Here is a 24,724-nt window from a genome sequence, read left to right as displayed (position 1 = left end):
CGGTTTAGAGGTTCTTGATCTCAGCTGGAATCGTCTGAGAATGAAGGGAGCTGTAGCTTTCTGTGCCGGATTAAAGGTGAACAAACACAGCAACGCATCATATCACAGGTGACATTGTGTCTTCAGTAGAACAGTGAAGAAGATTTGTACAGTAAAGAACACAACACATTTCTATTTTTGACTGAACTATGACTAATACTTGAGCTTGGAATGGAATTGCAGCTCATCTTTTGTCGACAGACTCCATCCAGAGCTGTCGACAAAGACATGGCCATAGACTATGTTTCCCCCCACATCAGACAGGGTTTTACAGCTGGTACTTTATAGTTCTGAAGAAGGATGGAGGGCTGAGGCCCATTTTAGATCTGAGACATCTCAACAAATCTCTGAGTAGATACAAATTCAACATGCGCACTATTCCTATTATTGTGGCCAGAATCAGATCCGAAGACTGGTTCACTACAATAGACTTGAGAGATGCCTACTTATGAATCCTTCCTCAACATATCCATCCTTCCTCAACATCGGAAGTTTCTCAGGTTCGCTTTGGAGGACAAAGCTTTCCGATATCGAGTGTTTCCATTTGGCCTAGCTATCTCCCGACGCACGCACCTTCACAAAATGCACGGATTCAGCCCTTGGCCCACTGAGATCTCAGGGGATTCATTTACTGAATTACATAGACGACTGGTTAGTGTTAGCTCAGTCTCACGACATGTCGTCCTCGACCATGTGAAGCACATGGGGTTACAGCTCAATGCCAAAAAGATTTATAAATGGCCTGTTAGTTTCACATTCTATTTCAGGCGCTGCTGGCCTTCCCCATGAAGTCATTCCATGATGCAGTGTCTCGTTCCCTATCTCAGAGAACCACGGCTACAGCCGTAACCTTAGACTTTTCTTCTGTTTTATTATTTTGTTATAATGCAAGAAAGTCTTTTTGATAACTTGGTTTTCAGGTCAACAGCACTCTGAAACATTTGGATCTGTCCTGGAACGGCTTCGGGAATGAAGGGGCTTTAGCTTTAGGTGAAGCGCTGAAATTCAACAACACATTAGTGCATCTGAACCTGAACAACAACCGCATGACAGATGAGGGTGTGAGCATGCTCTGTAAGGGTCTGGAGGCCAACGACACGCTGCGAGTGCTGAAGGTCCGTCTGACTGATCTCTACTCTGTCTGTCATACACATCAGTCTTTACAACAACTTTAGTTTGTGTAGTTTTAATACTGTAGTGTTTGTGAGCATAACGACTCCATATCATGTCCATGATATTCCAGCTACTTAGACCTTTATTGGAATTTCGATTCCAACAGATTCTTCATTACAGATGCATGCTTAACGCGTCCATGTGACATACAAATGAATGTTTGTGATAAAATCAGAGGTGAAGTCTGGTTGTGTCGTATTCTATAAACTGGAGTATTTTTTCAGCTGGCGTATAACTCAATGACGGTGGAGGGGGCTTTAACTCTCATAAATGTCATCAAGAAAACTTCTAAAAGTGCCATTGAGGAGCTCAACATATGTGTGAGTCATTTACAACAGCGTACCAACACTCTACATCTACAACTACCAAACAATCTTTCACGTGTATTGATATTTCAGCAGTAAAGATATGTGAACGATGTCCATCTGTGTGAGATTTCTGTGTGTGTTTGTGTAGAACGTGCTGGTGAATGAGAACTTTGTCCAGTTGTTAGAGTTGATCTGTCAGGAGCGTCTCAGTCTGGAGGTTCAGTATGGAGGAGTCGGGGGATTCATCGCCAAAAAACCCCGCAAGCGCTCGGACCCCATGAAGATCATTCAGGTACTAAACTCCACCTGAACGCCTTTTATTTCTTTAGTGTGTCTGACATTCATGTGACGTGATGTTATTTTCAGGACTATCTTGATCAGCTGAAGCTTCGTCTGTGGGATTTCTTCCGTCACATTGATAAGGACGGAACCATGAGAGTGTCTGTCCTAGACTTCAGAAAGGCTGTTCAGGTTTACATCTGTGTCATCTTTCACACACATTCATTCTGACAAGAGACTATATTTACTCAATACCTGTATTAAGCAGCATTAACGTGGTGTTTCTCTGTTTTCTGTGACCCATCAGCAATCCAGCATCCCTCTGGAGAAATTTCAGATTGAGGAACTGATTCAGAGGCTGGACAGAGACGGCACAGGCATTGTGGATTACAGGTGTGATCTCTCTTACATCACACGTGGATGCTTTTCGAATAAACTCGATTTTTATGATGACGTCATAAATCATGAGCTCTGATGTCTCGCACTGTAGTCTACTGACAGACAGATTTCTGTATTCCAGAGGCCTGGCGGACACGCGGAAGCAGATGGTGCGAGATCACCGCCGGCAGCTGAGGAAAGTGGAGTCTCGACAGAAGAAGGAGAAACAGAAGAGCGACAGAATCCTGAAGACCTTCGAGAGCGCCGTGGAGGCAGTGACCCCTCGCAGCTCCATGATAATCTCACCTAGCGGTGCCAGAGAGGACTGGAACGGCCCGCAGCACTTCTCTGCCACCCCGCTGAGCTCCTGGCATCACATCATCATGTCCAACAGCAGCCGTTACTCCGTCCAGAACATGAGCAGCGAGCACGTCCACCTGCCCATGATAGGGCCCGCCACGTCTTACAAACCTCCCAGCTCAGCGGATGTGCGCTCGTATTCCCAACCCAACCTCTCCTCCAGCGGCACCAAACCAGCCGTCAGCAAACCGACATCAGCTCAGAGGATTCACTCCACATCTAACCCTAGTGTGATGAGTCCCACAGCTAACCTGACCCGCTCCAGACCTGCACTAAACACTCAAGACGATGCTAAAGCAGGAGTTAAGAGCAAGAAGAAGAAGACAAAGAAAAGGAAAGATGTCATTTCAAAAGGAAAAAGTTAAACTAACGCATGAAAGCTGTTCAGATCAGAATACATTCATGTCTTCTCATTTCAAGATGAGTGTGTGAAACAGTCTGCTTCACTTCATAACATCTGGATATTAAAAGAGCACACTGGATGCATTCTAGTAGTATGCTAGTAGGCTATATCTACAAATAAATCATTTGAAATAAGGTTTCGGTGTACATACTTTGTTACAAACACACATTTCTTTTATGCAATTGCTGTTACATTAGACAATATCAAATCAATAAGCAATTGTTGTTGAGCACACAGAGTGATTACCAGATAAATTGTTCACCTACCTACATAACACGCCAGCAAACAATCTACACGATATTTGTAAAAAATATAAAAACTAGTCAGTTCTTCTCACATTTATGTTTTGTTTTAATGCTGGTACATATGTGACTGTATGATTTGTTATATTACCAGATCTTTGTCAGTGTAAAATTATAACACATTATAAGACATGTCTTGTTTTCTAATACAGCTTTTACGTCACAGAAGATTGAAATAGATGAACATCACAGAAAAAAAACAAAAGATTCCTGTCACAGCTATTAAAATGAAATAAAACGTGTCTAAGTATTGTTTACATGAGGTCAAGTGTCATCGCAATATTGCAAAAATATCATCATAATCACATTATAAGGGTGCATGTAAACAAAGTCAGAGATGTTTACGGCTGAGCTTGAGAAATCTTCTTGACACTGATGGTTTGTGTCTGACCACAACACAGCAAAATCTTCAAAATAATGTGAAATGTTCTCTCTCTCTCTCTGGGTCTTTCACACAACAGCATCAATCCTTTACTGGTTTAAAAAAAAGAACTTAATATTATATATTAATAACAAGTTAATATGTACCTCTGTTGCATCTTGTTTTTTTACTGAGCTAATGAGACTGCAATGGTTTAATGCAAACAGGAATTGAATGTCTAATAGAAAAGAAGCTGAACAAACCAGTAAAGCGCTGACTCCTGTTTATTTTAAATGTCTACCAATCTTGTTTAGCTTTTGTTTTTCTGTTTATTGTACATTTGGATTTAAAAATGTCTTTTTATAATGGACTAAACCAAACTGTTAAATATAGGCAGCAAAGAAATGATATATTGCCAGTAATGTATAAAATATGGTTTTCTGATGAACAAACATATCAAAAAACCTGTTTGGTTAAGGTTTCCATTCGGCTAGCTAACATTAACTTAAAATAGATTGTTAACTATAACGTACTACACAGTTAACTAGACAACAGATTCAGTAGGGGCTTGGCCATCTCTTGTGTAAAAGGACTCTCAAATCTGGCCTATTTTCAAACTATTGCTAATTTACATTTATGCATTTGGCAGACGCTGTTATCCAAAGCGACTCACATTATACATTTGTTTCTGACTATATGCAATCCCCTGGGATCAAACCCATGACCTTGGCATTGCTAGTGCCACGCTCTAACCACTGAGCTATAGGAAAGCTGTAATTTACAGGGATTGTTTTTTTCTTCCATATCGTGACGTATATCCGAGTGAAACAACTTCTGAAATGAGAAAAAAATGTAGGGCAGGACTTGATTTCGTTCATTGAGTACTGATTGGATCATTAAAAGTTGGGTGTTGCCAACAAAATGGAGTCAGATTTGTAACCCACCCTGCGTTCCAATTCGCCTACTCATACTAGCCCTAATAGTAAGTTGTGCTTTTGTGTTGGAATAGTAGGTACTTTTGAGTGCATGGCAAAAGAGATCGCACACACTGGGACATACTAACAGGAAGCGGCCGTTGTTGCCTAGACAACATTGTGACCAATAGCTGTCACACACATGAAAATACAGCTCTTCTTTCCATTATGGTATTTATTGATTCATTATTTCCTATGTAATGTTTACTGTATACTTACGTTTGTTCATTTATTGACGCATCAGTTATATCATTTATTAATGCAGTGGAGCGTCACTAAACTCCGCCCATACTCGCGGTGAGTTGTGGGTAATATCAGCCGTAAGAGTCTGCATCATTCTGCACTTCCAATTTCTACCGGAAGTAGTCGACCATCCGGGAATCTTTGGAATACTCTTTTCAACACACTACGATTTAGGACTTGACATACTAATTCTACTTTCAAATGCTATTAGGACGGATAGTGTGCAGATTGGAACGCAGGGCCAGTTTGCAATCTGTCAGTCATTGCAGCCCCACCCTCGAGCCATTCCTCGTGTTGTTTCGAGAGTGCAGTCTTGGTACTGTTGGACTTAAGTGCGTCATTCGATACAGTAGATCACAGCATTCTTTTGAACAGGTTAAAAACCGAGGTTGGTATCTGTGATTCAGCCTTAGAGTGGTTTGAATCCTATTTTACTGCGAGGAGTTTCTCTGTGGAGTTAGGTCAGTCTCATTCATCACCTGTTTTGGTTACTGGTGGGGTACCGCAGGGTTCCATCTTGGGTCCAATTTTGTTTGCTTTATATATGCTCCCTCTTCGTTACATTTTTGAGTTTCACAAGGTCCCATATCACATTTATGCGGATGGTACCCAATTGTACATGTCAAGTAAACCTGGATCTAAGTCCTTATTCGGCTTGCTTGCTTGCGTAAATGACATCAAAAGCTGGATGGGTGATAATTTTCTTCAGTTAAATGAGAATGTCATGGCTCTGCTTCATTTAGTCATGTTTTTCTTGGTCCTGTAGCAGAGTCATGGCAAAGCCTTTGGTTATGTGTGGAGAGAAACATATTATTGTCCTTTTGACAATAATATACGTTCTCTCCAGTGTCTCGTCATTGGCCCCGTTTCACGTTTCACGTTTACAACTGGTTCAAAATGCTGCAGCCCGTTTCTTAATGGGGAAAAAGAAGCGTGAGCATATCACCCTTATTTTAGTACATCTGCATTGGCTACCAGTTAAATTTAGAATTGAGTACAAGGTTTTAACTTTTGTATTTAAAGCCTTTCATGGTTTGGCTCCAGTTTATATCTCAGACCTTATTTGTCCATATTCACCTCGGGGATCTCTTAGATCTTCCTCTGAAAATCTATTAACTATCCCTTTGTCTCGTTTGAAATCTAAAGGTGATAGAGCATTTTCTGTTTTTGCCCCTAAGCTGTGGAACTCGTTACCTCAATCTGTTAGGTTTTCATCTTCCTTATCTGGATTTAAATCATCATTGAAAACGTATCGCTTTTCTCAGGCCTTATCATAGTTGTTGGATATGTTGGTCTTAGTGAGTTAATTTTTTCGTTTCTGTTTTTACCTGGTTTAATGTTGTTTCTTTTATATTTTTGTTTCCCTGTATTTTTATTTTATCATTGTATTATGTTACTGTGAAGCACTTTGGTCAGCATTTAATGTTGTTAAAGGTGCTATATAAATAAAAATGACCTTGACCTTGAGAGGGGGGTTAACGTTTTTGATTATAGATTACAAGTGGAAATGAATTTTAAAAAAAGTAATGATGTGCACGGATTCATAATTTATAATGAATACTGCAACACTGTGTAAATCAATTTGAATTGACATTTTTAATTTCATGCCGACTTTAAAGTCATATGCTGTCCGGTCACAAACACTGGGGTAACATCTGGGTTTAGACACCATGTGAAACTGGATCGTGCATAATAGGTCACTTACTGAATGAATCCAATCAGCTTCATCTGTCTGTTCTTTTTTAATTTCCGTTCTCAACTCCATCTCACAGTCCAGCAGCTTGTCTTCTACATCCTGAAAATAACATCACAACAATCAGAATAAAACCCACACATTTAAACTAGTATGAAGACCAATGTTACAGCAAATAGAGAATGTAATAACTATTCTAGAACAGAATATTCTGTGTTTCACTGATAACAGAAAGTCACACATTGACAGAAGAGCTACACAATAATCAGAATCAGAATCAGAAAGAGCTTTATTGCCAAGTTTGTTCGCACATACAAGGAATTTGTTTTGGTGACAGGAGCATCCAGAACACAGAAACAGCAACAACAGTACACAGAGACCATAACACAATAGAATACAGTACACAATGATTTAAATAAGGGCCTATGGGTATAAAAAATAAAGAAATACAATACAATAAACATAAGATATAGATATACAGAGTAAAGCTATGTATGTATGTAAATATGTACAAGTAAAAAATAAGAATATACTATTGTAGTACAAGGTATGTGCTATATACAGCAGAATGAAGTAAATATAATTGACAGAAAAAGTTGTATAAAAATAGATAGTGTATTATCTGGAGGATATCATTAATATTGCACTTAATTATTATTGCATTATTGAGTTATTAATTGCACGGTGTGTAAAAACATTTCACTGTTCAAGAGGTAGATGGCCTGAGGGAAGAAGCTGTTTTTGTGTCTGGTTGTTTTGGTGCTCAGTGCTCTGTAGCGCCGACCAGACGGCAGCATTGTGAAGAGATGATGGCTTGGATGTGAGAGGTCCAGGGTGATTTTCTGAGCCCTTTTCCTCACTCTGGATGTATACAGTTCTTGGAGGGTGGGCAGGGGAGCACCAATGATCTTCTCAGCAGTCCGAACCGTCCTCTGTAGTCTTCTGATGTCTGACTTTGTGGCTGAGCCAAACCAGACAGTGATGGATGTGCAGAGGACAGACTCTATGACAGCTGAGTAAAACTGTTTTAATAGAGTTTGTGGTAGGTTGAACTTCTTCAGCTGATGTAAGAAGTACAACCTTTGCTGGGCTTTTTTAGCAATGGAGCCAATGTGATTGTCCCACTTCAGGTTCTGAGAGATGGTGGTGCCCAGGAACCTGAATGACTCCACTGCTGCCACAGTGCTGTTCATGATGGTGAGAGGGGGGAGTGCAGGGGGGTTTCTCCTGAAGTCCACAATCGTCTCCACTGTTTTAAGCGTGTTCAGCTCCAAGTTGTTATGACTGCACCAGACAGCCAGCTGCTCAGCCTCCTGTCTGTACGCAGACTCATCACCATCCTGGATGAGGCCAATGAGTGTGGTGTCGTCTGCGAACTTCAGAAGTCTGACAGAAGGGTCCTGGGCAGTGCAGTCATTTGTGTACAGGGAGAAGAGCAGTGGGCAGAGAACGCACCCCTGGGGGGCGCCAGTGCTGATTGTGCGGGTGCTGGATGTGAGTTTCCCCATTCTCACTAACTGCTGCCTGTCTGTCAGAAAGCTGGTGATCCACTGACAGATAGAGCCAGGAACAGATAGCTGGGTTAACTTTGTCTGGAGCAGTGATGGATGATGGTGTTGAAAGCGGAGCTGAAGTCCACAAACAGGATCCTCACATAGGTCCCTGGTCTATCCAGATGTTTCAGGACAAAATGCAGCCCCATGTTAACTGCATCCTCAACTGACCTGTTTGCTCTGTAGGCAAACTGCAGGCGGTCCAGTAAGGGTTCTTTGATGTCCTTCAGATAAGCCAGTACCAGTCTCTCGAATGACTTCATGACCACAGATGTGAGAGCGACGGGTCTGTAGTCATTCAGTCCTGTGATTTTGGGTTTCTTTGGGATGGGGATTATGGTGGAGCGCTTGAAACAGGAAGGAACTGTGCACAGCTCCAGTGATCTGTTGAAGATCTGTGAGAAGATGGAGGCCAGTTGAATAGCACAGCTTTTAAGACAGGCTGGGGAAATACCATCTGGGCCTGGTGCTTTTCTTGTCTTTTGTTTCCTAAAGACTCGGCACACATCCTCTTCACTGATCTGAAGTGCAGGAGGTGGGGTGACTGAAGGTGATAGGTGTTGTGTAGAGAGAATGTCAGAGTTGGTGTGAGGTGTAAGGTTAGCATTTTCAAATCTGCAGTAAAAGTCATTCAGATCATTGACCAGGTGTTGATTGCCTGCTAAATTGGGGGATGGTGGCTTGTAGTTGGTGATGTCTTTAAGGCCTTTCCACACAGACGCAGGGTCGTTGGCTGAAAACCGAAAAATCAATAATAACAGATCCAGCACATAAAAATGATTTTAAAATGACACTTGCGATTAAAGCGTCGCTGCGCGCAGTGAGGAAACAAACACAGTTATGATAAGTACAAACAACACAACACTTACTGTTGTTGAACCGTGATCTGCCCTTTCTTCCTGTGCTGTATCATTCCAAACGCTAAAACCTATGAGAACTATGCGTCACAGCGTCGAGACTGAAGCAAATATAAACAAGATGTTATTTTCATATCAATGAGGCAAACGATACGTTGGTTTATCAAAGATCAAAAACAGTAACCAGATGCACGTTCTGGTAAACAAAAGAGCCAAACATCAATCGCTCAAGACTGACGATTCTCTGGAGGAGGTTCTCTGCACACACAATGAACTAAAGACGTCAATCACTCAATACTGCACGCGAGTCACTTGATAAAATCATATTCAGTATTCCACACATTGAATAAAATCAGCTTTTCTTGTCATTTGTATAACATATAAGACACTAATTTTCGCCACTTACTGGCGTAAGTATTTAACATATGAACAAATCATTTTGGTGAACGAACTGAAATGATTAGGATTCGTGAATGCATAGAAAGCATGGTGTCGTGAAACAATAAATAAATACGAATACAGGTTTAGGTATTTGTCATGCTTTGCCATTTTATTTGAGCCAACTCGTTTGTTCTCGTCATATTATGTAGTTTACATGATGTAACGTTTAAAAAATTGAAGTGGACAATTTTAAGCGATTTTTACATTCGGTGAGTAAAAATCATATTAAAGTTGATAGGTTTTGACAGATATGTAACAACGTCTATGATAAAGTCTTAAACACGGAGTAAAGAAATTATAATAATTCTGTACAAATGTTGAAAACAACATTATGTAAGGGATAATGTACAGGCAGCCAGTTATCACAGAAACAATCCCCGACAGTGTGATCACGACCCGACGCGCGAAGCGGATTACTATAATTGTTTCAAATAACAGCCGGCTACTTGCCACATGAGAAAAAACTGGACATGAAATGTGATTTTGAAATATTTGATTAGCTCATTTTTATTGAATGCAGACCTTCCGCGAGGAAAAGCCATTTACTTTTGTTTTTAAGGTAAGAAACGACATTCAAATGTCACGAACAGGCAATTTGGTTTAATCATTTGTAAATAAAATGTCATATATGTTATTAATATATATATTTAATTAGTAAAAAAACTTGATCAAAATGTTATTAGTTTTGAGAGGTTGTTATCTGGGAATAACGAACCTGCAAACGTTGTGAATGTCCAATCAGAATCAAGCATTCCGACAAGCCGTGTACTAAATGAATTTAAAACAGTTGCAAGCGGCGGCTTTCCTGTCTGACCGTTAAAAATGACATTTAAACATCTCAATAGCGGGAAAGAGCCTTAGAGAAAACATTCAATTAACAAACAGCTCTGCTTATGAAAATCTAGTTCACTTGCTTTGGAATGCTTCAAACGAAACTCAGTAATACTCAACTCTTTGCATCTTGTCAAACTTTGGCATATCCTCGAAATGTCTCGATGTGTATGACAGGATTGAGCTCAAACACTCTCATCATAAAACACAGACACTTCAACTTTACAATCTCTTATTTACCTGCATCTGCTTGCACAGCACTTTGATCAAATAAAGTTGTTGAATTAACATTCTTGCAAAAGGTTTTTGCCGAATTTTTGCATAAACCTTCTCTGAATATTTTTTGTCAAACCAGGACAAACTTTATTATTTTAAACATTTAAGCAAATTAGATCTTTGAGATCTTGAACAGAGTCTGGGAGTCTGTTTTCATGTGGATGAACTTTGCAACACTTCCTGTCTTTTTTTCATCACAAGACGATTCTTGTCAGGTCATTTGCAGCAATTAATGACAGAGAAGATGCTCTTTCAGAATGTTTGACCTCGCAAAACTCTGTCCACACTGACCGCATGTGTAAGGTTTTTCTCCCGTGTGAATTCTGGTGTGTTTATTAAGGTCGGACTTCTGGGTGAAGGTCTTTCCACACCGAGAGCACCCGTAAGGTTTTTCTCTCGTGTGAATTCTCATATGCACTTTGAGGTGGCATTTACGAATGAAAGTATTTCCACAATGCTCACATCTGTGAGGTTTTTCTCCGGTGTGAATTCTCATGTGCCTTTTAAGGTGGCATTTACGAACGAAAGCATTTCCACACCGCTCACACGTGTACGGCCGTTCTCCAGTGTGAATCCTGATGTGCCTGTGAAGGTCGGATTTACGAGTGAAGATCTTCCCACACTGAGAGCATGTGACAGAATCCATGTGCGCTGTTCTTTGAGAAGTTTCTGCTGCAGAACTCTTCTCAGTCATCAAGCAGCTCAGAGATTCTTCTCCAATCACCAAATGATTTTCCTCCTTAATTTCATTCTGGTTGCGTTCTGAACGTTCCTCCTTCACATTCATGGGGTCTAAAATGAACAGAGAACAAGGCTCGAAGTTAACTTCTTTACATGGCGGCGCTGATGCTCCCAGTGGAACCAGCAAGCACGCATTTTATTAAGTAAATTATCTTTAGGGTCAAGTCAAGGCACATACTTGGAAACAAATGCACAGTAAAATGCAATGCAAGTCGCTTTGGATAAAAGCGTCTGCCAATTGCATAAATGTGAATGTGAAAAGATGACTTTTAGGCAGTTGTTGTCTGTGAGTGTCGCGACTGGTATGGTGGTTTTTCTATTACAGTATTGAGTTTCTTATATGAAATAAGACATTTAAGTTAGTTATAGGTTTCAACACTCTCTGATACAGCAACGGCTATGAGTCTCATGGGTGAAAGGTCATGGGCCCATGTTGAGCACCAAGCAGCACCATTAGACATCTGCTTAACATTACAAACACACAGACACTTTGAAGACACATACAAGCGCATACACTTTGCGGACATTAGTTAGTTCAAGCATAGTTCAAGTATATGTTTTGCAACACAAATGTAGACAGTAGTCTGTGCATTAAGTTTATTATTGAACAAAAGTCACTAACACAGATACTAATACTGTTTTACTAATACTAATACTAATTAGTATTAGTAACAGATACTAATACTCAGTACTAATTTGTTTGAACCATAATCTTTTTGGGTCGCACAGTATCCATTTGACCACGAGCTCATGGTAATAAAAACTACATTAAGCAAGGCAGGGTTTAGTAAATGACAAATATGATATGCATTTGCCTGCTAAAAGCAAATGTATACTTTTCTTTTAAGAACTTCAAAAGGGTTTCGCCACGGTTAAGTCCTAGCGTAGTAAACCTGACATATAACTGTGGCAGGTTAAGACCCAAGTAAGATATAATGGTAGGGACTCAGAAAGAGGACGGACTAACAAAAAGGTGATATCATGTGAAACCTGATTGGTAGAAGGTGATGTCAGGCGAAGCATGATTGGTTAACAATGTGAAAAACAACTTGACGTTACTGTATAAAAGATGGAGTCAGATGTGTATTCTTTGTACATCATCAGATGAACTCTGTGTGTCTCACTTTGCTTGCTCGAGCAAATCAAGTTTCAACTGGCATCTGGAACGCTTGTCTCTGAGATTTCTTTCTGCGATGGAAGGCTGATTCGCCACAACACTGGACAAGCAGAATCAAGATTTCCAGAGCGCTGTGTAAAAGGCTGGCTTACCTAAATAAATCACATCATCTTCATCTGTCTGTTCTTCTTTGATTTGTGTTTTCAGCTCCATCTCACAGTCCAGCTGCTTCACTGATGTCTTCTGCTCTTCATTACAGACAGAAAGCAGAAGATCTGGAGATGTTTGATCACAGAGAGAAACACCACATACATCCTGAAAATAACATCACAACAAACACAGAATAACATTCAGAGCCTGGATACATCTGTACAAAACTTTCTGTGCAAATCTGTCCAAACCTTTCTGTTGAGTTGGTCTCTCTCTCTGAGTTTTGTCTCCAGTAACTTCACCTCTTTCTTCAGCTGACATATTTCTGTCATCAAATCATCAATATCCAGCATAGACAGATCAGTTCCTACTGATTTACAGCACATCACATCCACCTGCACCATCATTATGGACATCTGAACACAACATCAAAATTATGTTCACACACCGCAAAACTCAATTTCAATATGAGGAGCTTTGATCAATTAAACTTCTTCTTATAAAATAATGTCACTCATTTATATAAAACAACAAGAAGTCAACAAAACGCAAGTTACAGCAAGCGAGAAATAAATACGAATCACATAAATTACAAAACGAACACACTGTTGTTAAAAGTGAGCGCAGCAGCTGCTTTATCTTCACGTGCCGTTTTCTGTGGCACGCGCTGCGTTTGCGCCGCCTGCTGGACTGGAGCGGAACCACAGTCATGTCCCAGACCTCCATCAGTCAGGAATATCGGATGGTTCTTTCCTTTTTACACTAGGTTTTGTTATCTACGGAGCCTGTCTGGTCATCCCTCGGAGAAAAAAAAAAACATTTCCCCCAAATCCGTGGCCACAGTTTCGTAATTCGTTCCCTCAGTTTACAAATCCGTACTCACAGATTCTAAAACCGTTCCCACAGTTTACAAAACCGTGCTCTCGGATTAATAAACTGTACCCACGAGTTTACAATCCGTGCTTTCGGTTTTGTAAACCGTCCCTTCAGTTTTTGAAATCTGTACCCACAAATTCATCATCTGTGCCCACGCTTTCGCAATCCGTTCGCACAGTTTTGCGGATTTGAAGCCTCTGTCTGTCAACAGAACAAGCTCCTATACAGGAACATTAACGAATATTGTATACTGTTTTGTTTTATTTTATATTATATTATAAATTGTCTTAATGTGTTTACACACGAGCGTGTCAAAAGCATTTAAAGGGAATGATTTATAGCCACAAAACTAACTGTACAGTGTTCATGTGTGTGTCAGATATTATGCATCGTTTTTTGTCAAAATTCGGTCCATTCTTTACCAGTTCCCCACACAGTCAAGATCCAAGTATTGCACTGTAATTGTAAATATGTTAAAAGTGCTTAATACATGTGTGCATCCATTTGACCCTAAATAACCTCAACACTTACCAATTTACTCTTAAAACTCAACTTTTACAACGTAAAGTATATCATACTTAGAAACTGTGGAGCAGGTTTTGTTTGTAACACAAGAACTTTCCCACTTACCATTTCGTCTCTCCGCCTGTTCAGAATTATTGCCACTTTTTGTAGGCTAAATATGAGTAAAGAAGTATGTGAATATAAATCTGCATTATCGTTTTTATATTTTGCTTAAAAAAATCACAAAAACAAAGGCTATCTTGAAGTGTAATAATTTAAAGTGGGGGAAATAACATAAATCACATAAATACCAAAAGCCCAAATGAGTAAAACCAAAGAATACAGTTCTGATGTGTAAGAAAACAGCTAAAACCTTGAAAGTGCAGATGTTATGAATCTGCCTAAAAGACGACATTGGCTCTTTCAATTAAAAATTCATTGTGTTTTTATAAAACCATGCACCTTCCTTTGTTATCCATATCCTTTATCCCCTGCCATTCATTGTTTTCTTCTTTCTGAATTACCTTTTTTATTTCACGTTGCCAGTCAGAGCATATTTACCCACATGACTTTGTTCTATCCTTCACAGATTATTGTATTTTAGTATTAGATCACCTGAACCAACCCACCATATCCATTAAACTACTCAAACCTGTTTAAAACCCATAAACTAAACTAAATTAGTTTTAACCCTTTCATGCATGAGTTTATGACAACCTAGGTTTGGATCTATGTGTGTGTTTATTGGTCTAAGGGATTTTTTTACATGTTTTCTAAGTGCATTTTGTTTTTGCTTGAAGAGATGCTGTCGCCGATGATACAGAGTTCAATTCTTACATGAAACCTCTTCAAATACAAAATCCATCCGATGTTTGATTCAGTCGGAGTCACAGGTTATGCATCAGTATGTACAGCTGTTTATTGGTGATTTTTCTTAAAACATCTCATCGACTACATAGAATGCAGAAAACAAATGAGTAAGGAACATTCAAGGGGAGAGAGACATCAACACTAATGCAACGGGGTAGAAACACGTGAACAACCGTACAGACCAAATCACATCCGCGGCCTGACAGTTCAACAATGAAACTCTACATCGGTGTTTCGAGCTTTGAATGAAAGAAACTGCGAAGTGAATTCGCAGCATGAGATGTTTCCAAACTGAAGAGACTCTTCAACGCTTTTATGATTTATAAACTGATGCAGGGTGAGAGGAAATGAAGAAAGATGATCTGTGTTTTTGGATGAACTAATCTTTGAAATCTGTTCTACAGTTCTCTGAAGGTTCTGGGTCTCCTGGTGTTGAGAGCGCCAACGTGGTTCCTGAGTAAACACAGATGAGCAGAAGAAACTGTACGGTAGTGATAAAAACAGACGAGGACCGTCAACGGCGATCGTACACCAGCTCATCCCAAAATACTCCTGTTACTGAGAACACAATTCAGCTGTGATAGAAACATGTTCTATCTGAGGTCACTCTTCTCATATCTCAATTCTGCATGTCTTATGAACCCAACAATCTACACTGCCATTAAATGTCATAACGGTAAAGCAAAACTGCTGCTAAACATACAGAATAAAGGCACCTCAGTCCAGAAGCTTCTCATTGCCTGTTTGTTGTTCGGATCCACAGTCAGACTCAAACATTTTTTATTTAATCATTTCTAAATCCCAAGCGTTCAGTCTGACAGCGGACTTCAACGACAGCAAACGCATCGGGCTTCATGTTTCTATGAACCGTAACATCGTAACGCTGACACCATCTCAAACTAAGGCTTTGGGGTGGAGGCACACGGAGGTTCTTTAGCTGTGTCTGTTTCAAGAGTGTAACCTGACAGTCTACTGAGTAAAGATTCAGTCTCACCAAATCCTCAAAAAACACGGCGTAACACGTGACACGAGTATTTCTGTCTGTAAAGTAAATGCTGATGGTGAATGTGTACGCATGCGTGTGTGCGGTCGGTCGGTCAGAGAGAAACTGGATGAGAACACAGCAAAGAGAGAGGAGGAGTGGAAAGAGTTGGTCGGGGTGTTTACCAGTGTTGGGTGTTACTAGTTACTAAGTAATTTAATTACTCTCCCTTGAAAAAGTAAAGTAAGGGATTACTCTTATTTTGTCTGTAATTTAATTACTTTCCCTTGAAAAGGCAAAGTAAGGGATTACTCTTATTTTGTCTATAATTTAATTACTTTCCCTTGAAAAGGCAAAGTAAGGGATTACTCTTATTTTGTCTGTAATTTAAATACTTTCCCTTGAAAAGGCAAAGTAAGGGATTACTCTTATTTTGTCTGTAATTTAAATACTTTCCCTTGAAAAGGCAAAGTAAGGGATTACTCTTATTTTGTCTGTAATTTAAATACTTTCCCTTGAAAAGGCAAAGTAAGGGATTACTCTTATTTTGTCTATAATTTAAATACGTTCCCTTGAAAAGGCAAAGTAAGGGATTACTCTTATTTTGTCTGTAATTTAATTACTATCCCTTGAAAAGGCAAAGTAAGGGATTACTCTTATTTTGTCTGTAATTTAAATACGTTCCCTTGAAAAGGCAAAGTAAGGGATTACTCTTATTTTGTCTGTAATTTAAATACTTTCCCTTGAAAAGGCAAAGTAAGGGATTACTCTTATTTTGTCTGTAATTTAAATACGCTCCCTTGAAAAGGCAAAGTAAGGGATTACTCTTATTTTGTCTGTAATTTAAATACGCTCCCTTGAAAAGGCAAAGTAAGGGATTACTCTTATTTTGTCTGTAATTTAAATACGCTCCCTTGAAAAGGCAAAGTAAGGGATTACTCTTATTTTGTCTGTAATTTAATTACTTTCCCTTGAAAAGGCAAAGTAAGGGATTACTCTTATTTTGTCTATAATTTAATTACTTTCCCTTGAAAAGGCAAAGTAAGGGATTACTCTTATTTTGTCTGTAATTTAAATACGATCCCTTGAAAAGGCAAAGTAAGGGATTACTCTTATTTTGTCTGTAATTTAAATACGCTCCCTTGAAAAAGTAAAGTAAGGGATTACTCTTATTTTGTCTGTAATTTAATTACTTTCCCTTGAAAAGGTAAAGTAAGGGATTACTCTTGTTTTGTCTGTAATTTAATTACGCTCCCTTGAAAAAGTAAAGTAAGGGATTACTCTTGTTTTGTCTGTAATAAAATGACAGTTACTTCTGATGTAATTGAACTATATACTGTGTAATATATTCAATAGTGGAAATGACATAAAAATTCAAAGTCTAACTTTAAAATGAATGCTTTAATGTATCTTTCTCACATTTGTATACTTTAGTCAGTTAATAAGAATAATTTATGTAGTTATTTATTTGAATAAATTTCTTCAAGCCGTTTCATGTCTATCTTTGAATCAATTCTAATCAAGGTTGATGTAGGATATAGAAAGTCATTATTAATAAGTAATTAAATACTTTTTGGAGAGAGTAATTTGTACAGTAATCTAATTACACTATTGAATATGTCATTAGCAACTAGTAATTAATGACTTTTTGAGAGTAATTTACCCAACACTGGTGTTTACAGATGATGCCCTCTACTCTACAACTTAACTAAACTCACCTTATGATCAGATTCATCAGACAGACCTTTCTAAAAGAGACGTGCGTCTGACCGTACAAAACAACAAATGACGTCCGGATATGATTCAGAGAGAGACAGTAGAAGGAGAGCAGACTGTATGTCATGAACTGAAACATGTAATAGCAGTAAGAATGAACATACACATGAAAAGCGTCATACATGTGAGTGTAAAACACTTATAAATGTACCTTATAGATATAGCTTATTATGTATACTTTGGGATTAGCCAGTTTAGCTGTCAATGCTTCTGAATATGAAAGAATGAATACTGACAAAGACTAGCGCTCATGCTAGCAGAAACATCTCCCATCGTCACCCGTTCTGACACCACCAAAACCTGACGAGACATTCTCTCCAAAAACTGCATTCAAACGTCTGTCATCATTTATTCTCCTCACGTGGTTGTAAACCTGTCTGTGAGACTTTCTTCAGTGGAACACAAAAGAAGATGTTTCAAGAAATGTCTCGGTGGTCTCGTGGACGTCAGTGGCGTTCAATGTTGCTTGGTTACCAACATCTTTTGTGTTCTGAAGATGAAAGAAACTCACGCGGGTTTAAATGACAGGAGGATGAATGAGAGATGACAGAATGTTCATCTTTGGAGACACCAGGAGTGTTGTTGGCACGAGAGTGACGTTGGGGATATTGTGGTTTGCGGCGCTGTCTTAACCGAAGGCTTAAACGGAGATATCTGAGGTAAACAGTCCAGCATTTGAATCGGCAAGGAATAAATAAGGATTGAGTGTTTCTTTCAAAAATAAAAGAAATTTGTAACAAACAAACACGAAATGGAGTAATGCTTACATTGGTGTATGAGAGAGGTAGTTCAGTTTGGTTAACAACGGCACCTGGTGGTTTGTGTTTTCCTTAAGCAATCAGCAGACAGTCAACAAGTCACCCGCACCTCAGCTAGACTCAAGAAATCCACCCGCCCAACTTCTAGACTTCTGGAAAGTTTCCTGTAGCTCAGTAGCGAGAGCGTCTGATTCTCTGTGGATCACAGCGGCCGCCAAATGTAACGTTACAAGTCAAATTTGCTCATTTTAAGATGCGAGAGACGCTTTTGTGCGGAAAAACCAGCAGGTGTGTACATGAGGCATTTGAGACGACGGGATTTCTTCAGTCTAGCCGTGACGCAGCAGAACCAAGCCTGACATCCCTGAAGCCTAAGCTTTGTTCTGCTGCCAATAACATCCAACACACAAGCCAACAGAAATGGCACAGAGGAGTAAATAAACCGTCTGAACGAGTGGATGAAGTTGATGTGATTCCTCTCGGCAGTATCTGTGAGTTCTGTGATGCACGAGCTTCCGGCTGACCAAAGCGGTTAATTCAACCGATCCAAAGTGCGTAAAGCGTCCAGAAGAGTTCACCTGTACATCTAAAACAACCTGAATAAAATACTGACGGACCGAAGAAGAGCCCAACCGTGTCATTCAGGCGGAGGCGTCCCGGACGTCTGGGTTTCGTGATATTCTCGTCCAGTGATCCGGCCGCGCTCCAGTCCGGGGACCTAAAGGGGCGTTTGTAGGGACAGGCACATGTTTCCCACCCGACAGACTAAAAACAACTGAGCCAGTATGGGATTATCTTCTGACAGTAGAAACATCTTGAGCTTTCAAACCATCAGAATCCAACAGAAGCTTATCGGAGCTGGTATATACATGATACTTGCAAGCCAATCCATCCAGCGTTTGTCCAGTAGATCAACATCCAGTCCATCGCAAACGTCCGTTCGCTACAATCAAATACGGGTTTCTCTGGGAACGTTCAGCCGTGACGGCGGAGGGCATGTTAAAGCTGGGACGGGTCCTGTGCGCGGTCCGTCTGGTGTAGGTGCGTGTGGTTGGCTGGTCTGAGGCAGCGTTTGTAGTGATGAAAGCACCGGTTTAGCTCGGTTTCTCACGGCAGAAGCAGCAGACTGGTTGAGATGTCTTTGCAAAAAAAGAAAAAAGTCCAGTTTATGTGTCCAAATCCGTACAAACCGTAAGCCGCGAGAGTCATTAGAACAATACAAATCAACGTGATATTTGCACCTAAAGCATTAAAGATAGATACAGTCATAAAAGCCTGCGTCTTCTGAAGGAAAACGTCATACTTGCTTATTTCGCCCAAGCTTCTTTTTAGCTGATTATTTGTCTTAGCGTGAAGCCTATTCTGTTCATGAGACATATGTAGAGACGATACGAGTCAGTGGTATTTACAGCTCATGGCCACAAGAGAGCAGCGGAGAACCTGCTGACGAACACAGATTCATTTAGGTTATGCGCAACAAACATTATTCTTACGTGTGGTTTATAATCCGTGCTTCATTTGTGTTTGATCTCTGATGAACTTGATCAAAGTTGTGCGCTAACAGCTCAACAACGTTCAACACATTTCGGTGTTTCTGTGGCAGATTCGTGTTGAAACCGGACTGATATGAAGCGCGGGTGGAAGGTTTAGTTTTAGACCGGGTTATCAGTCCAGAACTAAACGTTGACGTGGGACTGAAGCAGCCATGTGGCTTTGTTATGATGAGTAAATCTCAGGGGGGTTTGCTCTCTTGTGGTCATTTATGATCCGATCTATACAAACATCAGTCTTACAGGTCAGGCGCTCTGCTCTCGTCCGAATGTGCGTGTCTCTTATGCACACATTTACTCACGAAACGCAAGCGTGCACATCAGTGACAGACCAATACAGGGTTGTTCATAAACACGACCCTGCCGCTGGATTAACTGAAGTGTTATGAAAGGCCTGACATTGATTATGTCCCTTTATATTCACATACACTACCGTTTGGACAAATACACCTGCACCAACGCAAGTGTTAGATAAGAATGATGTGATCATGAGCCGAATGGAAACAGCTTCTTTACAGTTGTTTATCTACAGACCAGAGTTCTTTGAGTCGGATCTGACACGCTGTTAAACAGTACTAAAGAAGTTCTGAACACCTGCCGACTCTTTTTAAGCATCAAGAAGTCCAAAAACTTTGACGGGTAGTGTATGTGTCAGTACATTTGATAAATCCCTTTAGTGAACTGAGTGGAAAATTAAGATCTCTTATCATTTGAGATACGCATCTCGTATGCTATCATGATCAAATCGTCATTATATCAATCATTCCTTGTGAAAACTGACCACGATTTTACTACAAACAAAACCAAACATGGTTACTGCAGTTAAAGCATGGTAACCACATACAGAGTTAAACCATGATATAAAAAATGAAAATCAATCCACTAAGAGAAAAAACATGTTTACTACACATCAACTATAGTAAAACCATGGTCATTTTTTGAAGAAATGGCGAATTGGTCAACCCCTGACGCACACGCTCATCTAAACTACTGTAGAAGAGCCCGCTAATCCTATTACAACAGAGGATCACCTGCCCGTTTCATTCAACTCTCTCTTAAATATAAATATTAGTTACTGTATTCATATATATATATAGCTGTATTATTAATACATTCCTTTCTAAATTCCCTTTAGCTTAGACAGGAATCCAGAAGTGTGCACCAGCCGCACGTCCCTTCAGCCCCCCGCAGTGTTAAAGAGAGCGTGTGTGCGGTGGGCTCCGGAATCTTCTGGGGGCTCGCGCGAGGAGGCTAGGACACCTCGCTGCCGAACACCTCCAGCACCAGCGGCGTGAGCTGCATGCTGTGCTCGGGCTGGAAGGACAGCAGGCGGTACTGCTTGGTGTGCTCCTCGTTCAGACTCCGCAGGTCCGCCAGCTTCTGGATCATCTTAGCGTACACGAGACGGCCGCCGGGGTGATTGATCCGTATGTACGCCTGCAGCACGTCACACAGCCGGTCCTGAAGACTTTCAATGCGTGCGTGGTCCTGAATGCCCGGACGATCTACAGGGGGAATATACGTGATGCTGATGAGCTTTGATATGACGTACACACGTATATGACGTATAACATTGATATGACGTACACGCGCACACACACACGCAAACACACACACATGCTCACACAGACACACACACGCACACAGACACGCACACACACACACAGACACGCACACACAGACACAGACACGCACACACAGACACACACACAGACACGCCACGCACCACACACACACACACAGACAGACGCACGCACACACACCATCACACAGACACGCACCACACAGAACACACGCACACACACAGGACACACGCACACAGACACGCACACACAGACACACGACACACACACACAGCACACGCAAACACACCAGAACACGCACCACACAAGCCCACAGACACGCACACAGACACGCACACACACACACACACACACACAAAAGACACGCACACACGTACAGACACACACAGACACACACACCACACACACACACACACACACGACACACGCACACACACACACACACACACACAGACACGCACACACAACACGCACACACAGACACACGCACACACGAGCACCAAAAACAGACACGCACACCACACACACAGACGCACAACAACAGACACAGCACACGCACACACAGACACGCACGCACACACACACACAAACACAACAGAGCGACACACGCACACACGTGCACACAGACAACGCGCACCCACACACACCACACCCACGACACACGACACCACAACAGCACGACACACAAAGACACACACACACACACACACACACACACACACAGAAACAAACACGCACACACTGCACACAGACCGCACGCGCACACAACACAGCCCACAGACACGCACAAGCACAGCACAAGCCTCACGCACAAGACACACAGACACACCACACGAGACACGCACACACAAGNACACGCACACACAGACACACACACACACACAGACACATGCTCTCACACAGACACGCACACACACACACACACACGCACATTCACACTCGCACACTTACACAGACACACGCATTCATGTACGCACAAAGACACACACACACCTGGTGACAGCAGGCAGATGGCCATGAGCAGCACATGTTCCTCTTCATGAAGATTCAGTTTCTTCAGACCCACTTGAAACTTCACCAGCGGCTCCAACAGCTCCACAGTGTGACCCGCTACACACACACACAGAGGAGAGAATATCTGTGAATGACTTTGGTGTTGGTCAAAAACATGTAAACATCTATTATGTGAAATAACTTCATGAGAACAGGACTGAATAATAAACACAATGTTTATGATCACTCGTGTTAGTTTAATAATAAGCATCTTGTAAATGATGCAAGCAAACATATAGTATATATACTGTATACACTGAACACCGTGAGCAGGAAATGAGCTTCCTGAGATAACACTGAGCCAAGTGATTTAATGAAGTGATTCTCCTTCACACTTCAGTGTGTCTTACCCTTGGTGACATCATTGAGGCAGTATTTGAAGTCTGGTCCTCCACAGCTCCAGCTCATGTCCTCCAGACTGAAGGACTGATTGGATCTCAACATGATGATCTCGATAGCGCTGGACTTCAGGAGAGCGATCTGATCTTCTGCCGTCAGGTCCCTGAGACACACACACATGGATGAGGAATAAGATGTACGAGACCTTCAGCGGTTACCTAGACGACGGACATCCTCTATTAAAGTTCCTCAGACTGCACTTGAGATGAGAAGCAGACACTGAAGCTTGTGTGCTTCATGACATCACAAAGTCTTCAATCAGGTTGGTTAAATGTACAGCTGGAGTACTTTAGATATCAATGAGACACTTTTATCTAAAGGAACATTCAAAGTCCTTAGAAAGCCCGAGCAGAACTTTATATTGTCCTTCATGTTATGTCGTACAGTCGAGAGTCACCTGAATCCGGGGATCATCTTGGCGAATCCGATGACTTTCTGAATGCTGTAGCTCACCAGATCAGCGAGATGTGGCAGCATGGACAGACCAGAGGGATCGTCCTCACCAGAGTCTGGATTGGCACCGTTATCCTGATACATCATCAGAAGACTGCTGAAGTTCAGCTTTGCGTCGACAGACTCTACAGCCGGAGAGAGAGAGAGAGAACATTACAAGATAACACTCACCAGTAAAACACAGGAAGCAGAAATGATTGTTCATTTGCATCTTCAAAATGAGCTTTCTTCATTCAGAGCATGACGAGAAATTTGTGTGTCACCTGCTGTCACTGGTTACCACGGGATAGAAGTTTGTGTGCAAGCGTGCGTTTGTGCGTGTGTGTTTGTGTGCGTTTGCGTGTCTTTGCGCATTTGTTTGTGTGCGTTTGCTTATTTGTTTGTGTGCGTTTGTGTTTGTGCATTTGCGTGTTTGTGTGTGTTTGCGTGTGTTTGTGTATTTGTTTGTGTGCGTTTGCATATTTGTTTGTGTGCGTTTGCGTATTTGCTTGTGTTTGTGTGTGCGTGTTTGTGCATTTGCGTGTTTGTGTGTGCGTTTTTGTGCGTTTGCGTATTTGTTTGTGTGTGTTTGTGTGTGCGTTTGTGTATGCATTTGTGTGCGTGTTTGTCTGCGTTTGCGTGCGTGTTTGTGTGTGTGTTTGTGTGCGTTTGCGTATTTGTTTGTGTGCATTTGTGTGCGTGCATTTTGTGTGTGTTTGTGTGTGTGCATTTGTATGTGCGTTTGCGTGTGTGTGAGTCTGCGCATCTGCGTGTTTGTTTGTGTGTGTTTGCGTGCGTTTGTGTGTGTTTGTGTGTGTTTGCGTGCGTTTGTGTGTGTGTGTGTGTGTGTGTGTGTGTGTTTGTTTGTGTGTGTGTGTTTGCGTGTGTTTGTGCGTTTGCGTGCATATTTGTGTGTTACCTGGTGAATGGTTGAATGAATCCGATGAGGCGTCAGACAGCGAGTGAAGAGACGCGGCCCGACTGGCACTGCGGGTGACGGGACCCTCTCTGACCGGAGGCTACACACAAACACACACATGAAATATCTGTAATGACAGTGCACACATCAGCCAGAAACCTTCTCGTCTGAACCCATGAATAACAACAGTAGAGATGCTAAGATAACGCTAGCAGGTTTGTGTAGATGCTGATGGGTGCTGTGGAGCGCGACTGACCCTGAAGCGCGAGAAGTCGGAGTAGGACTCATCATATGTCTTGTGATGGGCCTCCACCAGCGTGTTGATGATCTGTGTCTGCTCATCGTTCAGACGAGGCCTCCGTGCCTCCCGCGCCGCATCCTCCTCCTTCCTCTTCTGGATCACATCTTTCTTCCTCTGCACCTCCTCATCTGTCAGAATGACTGACACACACACACAGATTTAAGTGGGATTCACATTCTCCTTTCTCATTTAAATATGTAGGATGTGATTTTACATGCCAATCATCACATCACTGACATTTA

General features: G+C 41.2%; 2 protein-coding genes across 5 annotated transcripts in view; one reads left to right on the top strand and one right to left on the bottom strand.

Annotated features, from left to right (window-relative positions):
* Positions 1 to 4: 4 nt before the first annotated feature.
* LOC130545281 (leucine-rich repeat-containing protein 74A-like) lies at positions 5 to 4,328 on the top strand (the record flags this gene model as incomplete). Its single annotated transcript, XM_057319712.1, has 7 exons — positions 5 to 76; positions 960 to 1,154; positions 1,437 to 1,532; positions 1,669 to 1,812; positions 1,887 to 1,991; positions 2,107 to 2,192; positions 2,320 to 4,328. Coding segments are annotated over 7 exons (1,281 nt in total), but the record flags the coding sequence as incomplete, so codon positions are not given.
* A 1,953-nt stretch (positions 4,329 to 6,281) lies between these two features.
* vdra (vitamin D receptor a) overlaps positions 6,282 to 24,724 on the bottom strand; it is a 53,724-nt gene continuing 35,281 nt past the window's right edge. Inside the window, exons 4-12 of one of the 4 annotated variants that reach the window (XM_057363076.1) lie at positions 24,438 to 24,622; positions 24,182 to 24,281; positions 23,228 to 23,408; positions 22,782 to 22,933; positions 22,372 to 22,488; positions 13,086 to 21,300; positions 12,731 to 12,895; positions 12,482 to 12,644; positions 9,332 to 11,263 (exon numbers count right to left, since the gene is read on the bottom strand). In XM_057363076.1, coding sequence (XP_057219059.1) covers positions 21,047 to 21,300; positions 22,372 to 22,488; positions 22,782 to 22,933; positions 23,228 to 23,408; positions 24,182 to 24,281; positions 24,438 to 24,622 — 989 coding nt within the window. In that variant the 3' untranslated portion in view covers positions 9,332 to 11,263; positions 12,482 to 12,644; positions 12,731 to 12,895; positions 13,086 to 21,046. Of the gene's footprint in view, positions 6,616 to 9,330; positions 11,264 to 12,481; positions 12,645 to 12,730; positions 21,301 to 22,371; positions 22,489 to 22,781; positions 22,934 to 23,227; positions 23,409 to 24,181; positions 24,282 to 24,437; positions 24,623 to 24,724 lie in introns of those variants that run through there. The other 3 variants (XM_057363077.1, XM_057363075.1, XM_057363078.1) reach the window with 3 other exon arrangements.

The sequence above is a fragment of the Triplophysa rosa genome, linkage group LG21 (genome assembly GCF_024868665.1).
Source record: "Triplophysa rosa linkage group LG21, Trosa_1v2, whole genome shotgun sequence".
Lineage (NCBI taxonomy): Eukaryota > Metazoa > Chordata > Actinopteri > Cypriniformes > Nemacheilidae > Triplophysa > Triplophysa rosa.
This window is presented reverse-complemented; position numbering and strand designations above follow the sequence as displayed.